This window comes from Gavialis gangeticus, unplaced genomic scaffold, assembly GCF_001723915.1.
Source record: "Gavialis gangeticus isolate Ggan-Ray unplaced genomic scaffold, GavGan_comp1, whole genome shotgun sequence".
NCBI classification, from domain to species: domain Eukaryota; kingdom Metazoa; phylum Chordata; order Crocodylia; family Gavialidae; genus Gavialis; species Gavialis gangeticus.
In genome coordinates this window covers 15,526,075-15,538,331 of record NW_017729009.1, presented here as the reverse complement: position 1 = coordinate 15,538,331, position 12,257 = coordinate 15,526,075, and the positions used below count along the sequence as shown (strand labels likewise).

Here is a 12,257-nt window from a genome sequence, read left to right as displayed (position 1 = left end):
CCCCCCCCCCCCCCCATGTCCTCTCTTCAGGTTTTCACTGTTTGAAAAGTACGTGACCAGAAATAGTGCTGCTACAAAATGTGCCAGATGTAGAAGCTTAGCACAATAAGTTGGAGTGGAGGAAGTCCGAGCAGAGATGAAATGAAGAGAAAATACTCCCCATTTCTATTCTTCCTGCAAGTCTATCTAACCCTGAGTCAAAGGCTAGACTTCAGTGGACTTTGGGGTCAGGCCCTATGTGCACACATAAGGGGCTTGATTTCTTACCTAAAAGAACCTCCTCCAGGTTCTTTCAATTTATTCTTCTGAGCGGCAGCTGCTTGCATTGAAATAGTGGAAATAGCTTTGCTTCCAGGTAATACTGTTGGTTTTACCACAGGTACTGCAAGAAAATAAAATCAGGATTTGTATTCCCTTGTGATGTAGTCTCAAACTTCGTTATCTATTTTTGGGTAAAGCTAACATCCGATTTGGCACAAAAGTATTGCTTTAATAAGGGCTGCAATGCTAATAAAAATATTGTTAACAAAGAGTTGCCCTTCTCCCTCCCAGCTGTTTTCACTGACTTTAAACACTCCACTCCTGAGTTTGCAACCCAGCCATTAGAGCACTACACACTAAATGGTTTAGAGAAATGACACCTGTTATGCTATAGCTAAAGAGAATTCAAAACTGATACTCACACAGAAACCTAATCATCACAAGCCCCTTTTATGCCACATATAATTCTTATAAAGAAAAGGGTCAGTAACTGCAAACCATATACTATTTGGCTTATTTTTACTTTTTTTTTTTTAAATAAAGAATTTGAGATACCAGGAACAATCAGCTTAAAAAAATGAAGCTTGCAAAATAGGAGCTTTTGCCAGTATAGAAGCTTTGAAGAGTGACACAAGAAATTCTGCCTTGCAATGTATATGTGGTGGTTTCCTCTCATTTCAATAGGACTTTCATATAGACCTACAGAGAATATGGTCCTAAACAATGTAAAGACGACACAGCAAAGCTAGCAGCATATCTTAGACCCCCTCTACATCTTATATTTATGCCGCAATTAACATGTTAATCATGACATAAATGGCAAGGGTGCTACATATACATGTGATTTAAGGCATCATAAAATGGCAAGCCACACACAAAAATGTTCTGTATATAATGTCGAACGGGGTAGTGATTTCATCAGGGCCCATGGGCCACACAAGCGGTACGGGACTGGCCCGTTGGCCAGACTGGGCCAAGAGACCAGCCCTGCGTGCTGCACCTATTGCATCATGTCAGCGTGCACTGCACATGGGTCCTTATCCAGGGCATGCCACATGCAGCATGCAAGTCCAGTCTGAGACCCAAGGGCAACACTGGCCTAGATCTTTAACACCCCCAATGTAGAATATTTTTATGGCTGGTTTGTATGGTGCCTTAAATTGAAGGTGTAGTAGGTCCAGGACCAAGGCCAACAATCAGCTTATTGTCAGGTCTGGCCAGGGACCACACTGGGGTCTCAAACCGGGTCCAACATCGTCCAGAGTCAGGGTTGACAATCAACTAATTATCAGAGGCTCAGAATGGTAGCTGCCCCTGGCCTCAATTCCAGACCACACCGGAACCAAGTCAAGACCCTAGTTCAGTCCCTAGTCAGAAATGACAATCAACTGATTATTAGCTTCAGCCCTGGACCTGCAGGCACCCAGCTTTTGACCTGCCAGGCTTTCAAATTGCACTGACAAGCAGAAAGGGTGCAACTGGAATTAAATCTTCAATCCCCAAAAAAAAATCACACCTGCTGCCTTGAACATCATACCAGGGGCCTTAGTAAATGAGTAGTGAACTTGAATTTAGTTGACTCTGTTCCCAACTCTGCCATTGGCCTGATGAATAAACTTAGGCATGTCATTCTGTCACCTGTACAAAAGAGGCGGTGACCCTTATGCTCGTAAAATACTTTTCAGATTTACATAAGAGGAAGTTAGTTTATTAACAGACAAAAGCAAAACCACTATATTCACTGAGGATTACTGTACCAATCTTGTTTTATAAGAATATTAAGGGTTTCTATTTATTATTTTAATACTAAAGAATATATGAAAAAACTCTTTTCCTCTTACCTGTCTGAAGTTGATTCAATTGAATTTGTTGAGGAGTTGTGAGCATAATACGACTATGGGGTTGCCGCAGTGTTACCATAGGGGTTTGTGTCAACGTTACCTGTGGAGGCCTTATTAATGTCCCTGCTTTTTGAGACTGTTGGATAACCTGCAAAAAAGTGAAAAGGAAAAAAAAAATGTAAAACTATCTGAGGAACAATGGTACCCAGTTTAAAATCAAGTGCAGAAAAACAAATCCTTATATCTGTCTTCAGTTTGATGAATGGATGGGCATGGGCAAAAGCAAATCTGCAACCAATACATGCTTAGACTATTTATTTTTAAATCAGTATTAGATACTTATAATGACAAAATTTATTGTTGCATATGCATTATGTTTCTTTTTTTATAGGAAATATCACCAAGAGATTCTTAGAGATATGTAGGAACAAATGATCAATTAAATATATTACATATTCAGAGGCTGGGATAAGCCAACTAAAAATCTGACCCTTAAAAAACAGTCTCATTTCAAATCAGTTCTTTCAGCCTTTCAGAACCATTTATTCTGCTCAAAATAAATGGGAAAACATTTAAGTGGTAGATTAATGAACTGAAGCCAAGTTTATTTAAAAGTAAGCTTTTCTTTTCAATGTGCCTACTAACTACAACCAGAGTGGCTTGTAAAGTTGCAATCCAATGCTATGATAGAATGCTTTACTAAGACAGACCCATTAGATAGATACATGTTAGTCGAACTGATTTTCTGCCACTTAGTGTTTCTTTCCAGATGGTATCCAAATACTACCTGGATTGCTAAAAGTAACCTATCCTTTTTATCACACATGAAAATTCCTGGATGACAAAGGTCAACAAGAAATTGAGGAAAGACTACAGACAACATAGGATATGGTGTTCAGTAGCATTTTAATTAAGTAACTATTCAGGCAGGAACTTCTTAGTTATCATTACCCAGTCACTAACTCATCATTATGTTCAGCAAATCAGTCAGTTATCTCCGCCCCTCATTTTCCCAACGCAAACTATTCCTGTTGTCCTACCATTGCTCCATGCAGGTGGATAATAGTGTAGGGGTCCTGTGTCATATGTACAAGCATTCGATTAAGCTAATTATTACTTCCTCCTCAAATATCAGTGTGTTTTCAAACCAAATGAAAAACATTTTATAGACTGCATTTAATTTCTGCTGTGCTTTCCCAGACTGTGCAGAGAAGTGAATATATACACACACATATATTTATGCTATTACAATGTTTCCCCTTCTATTGAGGGCCACAAGTCAACTCTAAGCAGATAACGCAATAAATGTATCCAGAATGGCCAATGTAACAGATGAAAAAGCTGCTTTAAGGATAAAAGGATGATGGGCATCTGACTGTTTATTGGTGAAAGCCAACCTTGAACAGTGATCTGTATGTGTGTTCCTGAACACTGGAGGCACAAAGAAAGACTGCTCCTGTGAGCAACACTGTGAGTCACCAGGACTCCAAGGACCACCAAGTTCCCTCTCTGCCAACCTTCTTGTTTGATTTTGGGCATCTTCATCATTCTGTGCCTTGGTTCCTCACCTGCAAACTGGGAAAGGAACACTCCCTACGCTGGAATGCTGGGAAGATAACTACCTAAATATTTGTTTGTCATCATTGCAAGCCATGAGGATGAGGACCATGTAAAAGCATCTACAACGGAACATACCAAAATATTCCCATCCGTGAACAAATCTGAAGTTCGACATGGCAACAGGCCACCTTGCATATGCCAATCTTTTGATCAGATCACTTACAAGCTTTATAAACACTGTATTCTAATGAGTTTTTGTGAAATGGTGTATTAAAAAACTTTCCTATGTCAAATTCATGCAAGCACCAAATGATCTATATTTCAGCAGGGTGGAGAAATCCACAAGTTAGCTGAAGTAGAGTTTCTTTCACTACATTGGATCATTACAAACTCCTAAAACCCTGATCAGTATTTATTTAAAACACCGCTAAGAATTCATGACATGGATATGCAATAACTGAAACGATTTGTGAATATTTTATTTTGAAGTAAAATAGGAAATAATACTGCCCTTTAATCATCAATGTATTTAAAATTATACATCATTTTCTTCTTAGCGGTTACCGTCTTTAAACATTTGCAAAAAGAGCTCTGGCTGAGCTAAACCATTAATTTAAGAAGAAAAGTCATTGTATTTTGAAAAAGCAACTGTGCAGTAATAGAAGATGCACTTCAGCTTACGTACCAGTGGTGTAGATTGCCCTTGTTTGCTAACCCCAACTTGCGTAGGCTGTGTTATACTGATTACAGGTTGTTGAAGAGTACTCGTTACAGTGGCAGTGGCCTTCCCCGCTGTGCGCTGAACTGAGCCACTCAGCATCACTGCTGTAAGAGCAGTTGTTGCTTGCGTCGTGGGCTGCTGCTGCTGACTTTGCTGAATAAAAGCCGCTGAGTCTGGGGTTAACTGTCTCAAGGCAGGTAAACTCCTCTGCAGAAAAGTGAAGGCAAGAGTTGATTTTCACATATGTCTACAGTTAAACATTTTCCATGTACAAAAATAATAGAACACAGTAGAGTCCTAACACTGAAAGAAAGCATCTTTGTCACTATTAAACGTGCCTTTTTCTTTAATCTCAAGCAGTGAAAAATATCAGTCTGAAGCACGTCTATGCTGATATCAGGAGATACAACTCAAGCATATGCAGCATACCCAAAGTAGCCTTCACCTGGTAGATCAGGTACTGATAACTGTAGGAGCATGGGCTTCATTGTGCACTGCACTGGAATCCGGAGTACTTAGCTGAGGGCTTGTGATGCCACAGCTACACTGCTCTTGGTACCCAAGTTAGCTATAGTTATTTCCACGTGTGCTGCAGCCATGTCTCCAACTAGAGTGCAGATGTACCCAGATAGTTTTATAGTTCAAGTTGTATTTGTAACTTGCATTTAAGATTTAAGAATAATGTATAATCTTACATAAGATTTGCTGCATAATTAAATATTTTCTTATTTATTAAAAGGAAAGAAAAGAATTGCTCCTGTGATTTAAAGCTGTGTCCAGCACTCAAGAGGCAAGAAATGCCAGTATGAAGTTTGCATATACATGCTTAACTCTACCCCACCTGAGCACATCCACTAGTCAAACTATGTTATGTATTATTTTCTTGTACTCCCCTTTTTGCAACTGTCTGGTTACCTTTGTCCCAGTTTTAGCCTGCAAGTGTTTTGGGGCAAGACACTTTATGTTTTGTGAACTGCCTACTACATTCATGAGTACCAGTGCAAGTAAAAAATATCAGGTTTCCTTTTATGGATAAACTTGACACTTTAAAAACAGGTAAAACCACAAGAGCCAACAGCGCAAGTTTCTCTGCATTGCCCAATTGGCATGCTTCAAATCAGTTCTACTAAGACTCCCTCTAGGGATGAGAGGATATATATCTGTCTCCAAGCCAGGCAATCCTTAGTCTGCAACAAGACTACAAGAAGGAGCACAAATTGTTTCAGCAGCTTTAGGCCAACCAGAGGTAAACTGCTTGGATCATTGAAAATAATATTGATGTTCCCCATTTTTCATATACTCATTTAGACACAACCACGGAACTGAGGATCATTTCATAGTTTCTAGGGTTGGAAGGGACCTGAGCAGATCATCTAGTCCGACCCCCTGCCATGGCAGGAAAGAGTACTGGGGTCAAATGACCCCAGTAAGGTGGTCATCCAACCTCCTCTTAAAAACCCACAGGGTGGGAGCCTGCACCACCTCACTTGGAAGCTGGTTCCAGACTCTAGCCGCCCTGACCGTGAAGTAGCGCCTCCTGATGTCCAACTTAAACCTTCCCTCCGCCAGCTTGTGACCATTGTTCCTGGTCACTCCTTGCAGCGCTCGGGGGAACAGGGACTCCCCCAGCGCCTGCTGATCCCCCCTAACCAGTTTATAACAGGCCACAAGATCCCCCCTCAGCCTTCTCTTTTGAAGGCTGAACAGGTTCAGGTCCCGCAACCTTTCCTCATAGGACCTACCCTGCTGTCCCTTGATCATACGAGCGGCCCTCCTCTGGACCCTCTCGATGCTGTCCACATCCCTCTTCAAGTGCGGCGCCCAGAACTGGACGCAGTACTCCAGCTGCGGCCTGACCAGTGCCGCGTAGAAGGGGAGGATCACCTTCTTGGACCTGCCTGAGATGCATCTGTGGATGCAGGACAAGGTGCAGTTGGCCTTCCTAGCCGCCTCCCCACATTGCTGACTCATGGTCATCTCGGAGTCAATAATGACTCCCAGATCCTTTTCCACCTCCGTGCTGACAAGCTCCATACCATTTGGTATGGGCAATAAAATATTGGAAAAATATTGAGACCGAGGGAAAAAATACTTTTTTGTATATTTTTGCACAGCCTTTTTAAAAAATTCTAATTGGGTAATATTTAAAACATTCACATGTCCTGTTTTAGATTTATATCTTTCTTATTAAGAGATGCGCTTCTCTCATTGTTACAGATACATAAGCAGTGAAAGACAATAGAAGGATTAGAGGCAGTTCTATTACCTTCAGGAAAGGCACAAGGTAAGGCTGAGGTGAAGAATTAAGTTCTCGGTACAGCCTACTGGTAAAATCTTCCGCTTCGATTTTGCCATCCTATGAAATAAAATGTACATTTAAATTCACTGAATAATGAACTTTTTCACATTAATCATGCATCTATCTACCACTGTTTTCTAAAGGCCCAGTAATTTCTTGCTATTTTTAGTTGCCAGCAACGTGATGGTGACAACAATTTTGTAAAATTCAATTGTGAAGTTTGAGTCACTGCAAATCCAATAGACAAAAAGGTTGCCAAAGTCAAAAACTCCATGGCCCTGGTTAACTTTAGTGTGAAAAATAAAACGTATTCATTACTTGGAAATGTTAGTATTATGGACAGATCTTGAATCTCTTTTGTTCCAGTCTAGTGAGAGTCACAATTTTCAAAAAAGCATTTCTAAGTTTAAAATATACAGCAGGACAAATTAGGTTAAATATTCCACAGATACTAACTAAATTATGTTTTGTCATTAGAATATATTGTCCAAAAAGCTGTCTGTAATTAACTACTTGTGAATCTGCACACTTGAATACATTAGGCTAATTATCCATTCTGACGCAGAAAAATCAACTTTATCCCTACCACCACAAACAAGTATAATTTTTAGAAAAAATTCTAACTTAGTCACAATTTACACTACTTTTCTTTTTGTAGTTCACATATGCTAGAGCAAGAAAACAGGCTAAGCAGTTTCACTAAATGATGGCCAGATTACAAATATTAAAGAGAATTTTTTAAAATTCCATTTTAATTCAGAAGATAAATACCTGGCATAGAAATTGTGTGGTGTGTCTTAAGTTTTACAAAAACTTAGTTTTTTCAAAACAGCCTGGAGACCAAATTTGGCAAGGAACCGTCTCTTGAACTATCAATATTTTTAGTGAACTTCTTACCAACAAGTTCTGCACTAGCTCTTTGACATTTGCTGCAGTTTCTGTAGACTGTTTTCCAGATGAAGCCAGTTTTATTAATGTGGACAGAAAATTCTTGCATTTCTTCACATTTTCCATAGTTTCCTATTAGAGGATAGAAGAGGAAAAAAGTTAAGAACATGAATTAAGAGGTGCCTCTTGAGTTGGAGGTCTACCAAACATGCTCTTTTATCTGTTACTTTAAGCCATCTGTTTAGCAAATATCTTATTTTAAGAGTTGCTTACAAAGAAGAGAGAAACTGCTTACTACAAGGCAAGACTAGTACCTGTACCTGCAGATAAGCGGTTATGGCAAAGTTACCCGAGGAAAGGATAAAGGTTCCCAGCCTATTTGCCATGGCGGGCCATACTTGCAGCTCTGAGTGTGTTATGTGAGCCATATGCACACAACTTACTTCCTGGAGCTCACCAGCATATTTACTTCCATTTAAAAAATGTTTTACGTGTATCTGTTACCTGACAGTAATGCAGGATGGTACATGGGTTGAAAACCACTGCCTAGAACAATGGTGCTCTACATTTTATTTTTTTATTTTTACACAAGAGGGCCAAACATTAAAATCAGAAATGGACGAAAGGCTGCATAGAAAAGCATTATGGTTTTATACTATTGCATATACTAATATCAAGTATTTTAGGAAATATTAGATAAAATAAAATATAAAATAAATATTTTCTTTATTTCTAATTAGGAAATATTAGAAAGGAAAACATATATTTGTAGTAATGTTAGGCTTATTAATACAAAATAAAACTGCATTATGTCAAATTTAATAAAAATATTTAAACTTTAGAACCATTACATAAAAACAAGACCAACCATAATATTCCACAAGATAGTTAAAGAATTCTTTCAGGTGACAGATGGAGTTTGCTCAGCTGACAGCACTGCACCTTATTCTCAGCTCTAAGTGCCTTACCAGGGTCACCTGTGTGCTTTGGGAACGTGGTGGCAGTGGGACCATACTCTGCACTGGACCTTTCTTTGAAGCAACTTTTTTTTTCAGGTGCTGTAGCCAGCCCTGCCTGCACCTGAGCCCCATGAGCTTGCTTGTGGAGGGATGCCAAGGGCAGGTCTCCACTGCCTTGTCTTCCATCTGTCAAAAAGTTTTCATGGGGCTCTGAAGCCCAGAAACTGAGTGTCACTGCCATTCGCTCCTCCGCTCCCCCACTGAATTCAACAGAAGGGAAAAGAGGGGCAGTGCTTGGCTCCTGGGTTCCAGAGCTGCATGAAAGCTGCGGTTCCAGCCAGAGCCTGTGCTCTGATACGCTGGTGAGCTCAGAGCTTTCCCACAGCTCTGGAGCCCAGGAACTGAGCACCACTGCTGCTGCTCAGCTCCAATTTTCCCTGCCACTGAATCTGGGGTTGGGGTGAGTGGGAGAGGGGCAGGTGAACGGTGGCTGTGCTCAGTTCCTAGCCTCCAGAGCTGCATGAAAGCTCTGAGTTCACTGGTATGTCAGTGCATGTGAACACCACTGAAGCTTATACCCTCCTTTCGCCTGTCAGCGAATTCGCCTCTGCTTACATGCTGGTGACAACCTGTTCACACAAGCTTTGCTGACTACATCTGGCCTGTGGGCTAGAGGTTGAGCCCGAGTAGCCCACTGTGAAAGAAAAGATGACAAATCCCACAGGCTTTTCCTAAGACCAGGCAAAGACAGGAATCCATCAACAGACAGGCAAGAACTCCTTGTGACAACTGTGGTCAGAGAGGAGTAAGTTCCTTATGTGGCAACACCATAGCACAGAATATTAGCTATATTTTTTTTTCAATTAGGCTGCTTATAAGATATCTGGGAAAAAAGTCAAGCTGCACCATGTAACCTGCTTGGAGAGCATATTATTACAGCAGAAGCAAGTAGCTATCATCCTTGCCCCCCAGTGTAAAGCAAAGAGCACTCCACCTTGATTCAATCTCCTATTCCCTCTCTCACTGCCTATCCCGGAGACATTAGACACATCTTGAGAAACAGTAATTCCTGAGTTCTAATCCCATTCTGACACTGACTCCCCCTCTGGGGCGCTGCGTAAATCACTTCTCTGTAAGGATTTATTCTGAGTGCTTTACTCTGCTCCTGAGTGTTATACAAATGTTGTGTTACAAGAAATAAAATGTTTGCAGTTAATAAAATCCCAACCATACTTGTTAGCCTGAATCTTAAATTATATTTCTTTTAGCTAAATGTCATTGTCCAAGACCTCCAGAACCCCTGGGAACTCCACATCTCGATATGCTCTTTATTCTGAGACAATTACTTAGATCTACATACAAAGAAGGGCACAGGGTTTTAAATGCAGATTTATATTTTGAGCTGATAACCATAGTCTTACTGTGGCAGCAGTGGAGGCTGCTGTTGCTCCTTGCACTGTTCTTTGAGCAGTTCCAGTCTGTACAGCTGTTGCTGTTCCTAATGTAGTTGTTTGCGCAGTACCACCCAGAACAATCTGAGGCTGCAGAGAACGCAGACATGAGATTAGCACACATGAAGTGTTCAAAAACCTGCCTTCTTGAACCATCAAGCCAACAGAGAGGCAATAACCAAACCACAGCACAGTGGAACATCTTTCCCAGCTGCTATAAACGCTCAAATTAATTGCTCTACTATAAGCCATCTGTTGCAGTTGAGAGAAAGAACCACCAGATGGCACAAAATGCTACATATTTAAAACTCAGAGTTGATTAAGGACTGCATGATTTTTGGTTACAGGATGAAAGGCAGTATAATGTTTAACAGGGAAACGCACTCAAATGGCAAATTATTATTAAAATAGCTTAGATTTTGGTTTGTTTACTTTTTGCTACATACCCAAACAGATACATTTCTTAATGCCACTCCTTCCAAACAAATGATTGGTTTTTGTTTAAGTCACAGAACTACAGATTTTGCTTTCAGAGCTACCCATCACCTTTTGACAAGCAGGTAGACACAACAATTTTTTCTATTATTTAACCAATTTATAATTCTGGAAGTCATCAGAACCACAGTGAACACGCACAGTTTTTTTAAATACAATTTTTAACTTTAAATAATGGCTGCCCTGGTGGAATCTTAAGCCTGATTCAAAAAGTGAGCAAGATCAGAACTCTTCCAGCCACTTTAACAGGTAATATTATTCCAACAGAGCAAAAGTAAAACAACTTTAGTTACAAAACCTAAAATTAGAATGAAAATTAATCTTTCACTTTAGCCACTAGCTTCCAAGCATTATCCTGAACTATCAGTGATGATGCCATTACATCCAAGCAGTAATTGCACATATTAGGATTGGGTCTCAACACTTGCATCATTGGGGTTTAAACCGAAGAGAAGAGTTGGAAGAAGGAGATGAAAAATTGGCAGTATCGAGACGCTCTAGAGGACTTAGAGGAATATGAGGGAGTTTTAATTACAAGCTTTTTAAAAGTTTAAGCAGAGGCAATGATGGAACTAGAGTTTTCTAGTATTAAAGAGTGTTCCAATCCAATGGTAAAGGTGTGCCAGTTTTTCTGGGGAGAAAGTGTAAGATGTAATTTAAGCCAAAGGCTTTTAAAAAAGCTGCCTTTCAAAATTGCCTTTGAAAGCAGCTTTGCTGAGGTTCACAAGATGATCTAAATTACATCTGAAGTTTCAGGAGGGGAAGAAAGTGTCTTCCAGGCTCAAAACTCCTATCTAGAGCTATCATTCTCAAACAGTATTTTACTGTCAAATTTCAAGCATGCTTTCAGGTTCTCTCAGTAACTGATATTTTAATGGCTCACTTGCATGGTTCTACAAACTCACCTGTACTACAGGAGGACGCTGTAGCGTTGTTGTGGGTTGTACAGTTGTCTGAGCCTGAGAGACTTGTTTGATAATAGTAGTTGGTGTCACCTGCCGTGCAATAATAGGTGCTCCAGGAGCCTGCAAAAAACCCCAAACTTTGAGAGTCCAAATACAAGAGCCATCATGAAAGATCAGATCGGCATTCCGCATAGTCCAGCATCCTGGACACCAGCCTGACATAATGCTTCGTCAAGCCAGTAATGGAGTCTCTCAATGTGAGTGCTACATGCTCAAAGAAATGGCAAGGAAGCTATTTTTTACTTATAGAAATTAATGAGCTGACCTGGACTGCCGAAATCTGTACTGGAGAAGCACTGGTAGGTGTTGCCGGACGAGGAGTCATGGTATTCTGAGACTGGGACTGGGCATGTGCCTGTGCCTGCATCTGTGCCAATGCTTGTTGAGGAATCATCAGGAACTGCCCATTCTCACTACGTACAAGGACCATGCCTACAGAACAGAAAAAGATCAAAAAATACAGATCACATGCGGCTGGCCACAGAGCAGAAAGCGAGCAGCTCTAAGTTCACAGACAAGCCTCCCAAGTTTAAACTCAGCATGCACATATTGCATGAAACACGATGCAAAATACTGCATCACCAACAAAGAATGATCTCACTACAGCTTAGAAGAAAACAAAAAAATTGATATAATGTAAACACCCAAATACTAATTACAAAGCTTGAGTAAAACTATTAAAGACATGTTCTGTGATTAGGCTATCAATTTATGCATAGTATTACACTTATGAGATATAAAATACTCGAAAAATTCTGTGGAGCAGGAGTTTAAAATTCGCAAGCCTGAACAACATGCTACTTATTTTTTTTTTTTT

General features: G+C 40.2%; 1 protein-coding gene across 1 annotated transcript in view; it reads right to left on the bottom strand.

Moving 5' to 3' along the window:
- Nucleotides 1–12,257, bottom strand: part of TAF4 (TATA-box binding protein associated factor 4) — a 51,034-nt gene that overhangs the window by 15,032 nt on the left and 23,745 nt on the right. The window contains exons 3-10 of the mRNA XM_019510160.1: nucleotides 11,706–11,872; nucleotides 11,381–11,500; nucleotides 9,951–10,070; nucleotides 7,580–7,702; nucleotides 6,650–6,739; nucleotides 4,348–4,590; nucleotides 2,103–2,250; nucleotides 268–382 (exon numbers count right to left, since the gene is read on the bottom strand). Of these exons, the coding sequence (XP_019365705.1) occupies nucleotides 268–382; nucleotides 2,103–2,250; nucleotides 4,348–4,590; nucleotides 6,650–6,739; nucleotides 7,580–7,702; nucleotides 9,951–10,070; nucleotides 11,381–11,500; nucleotides 11,706–11,872 (1,126 nt within the window). The remainder of the gene's footprint in view (nucleotides 1–267; nucleotides 383–2,102; nucleotides 2,251–4,347; nucleotides 4,591–6,649; nucleotides 6,740–7,579; nucleotides 7,703–9,950; nucleotides 10,071–11,380; nucleotides 11,501–11,705; nucleotides 11,873–12,257) is intronic.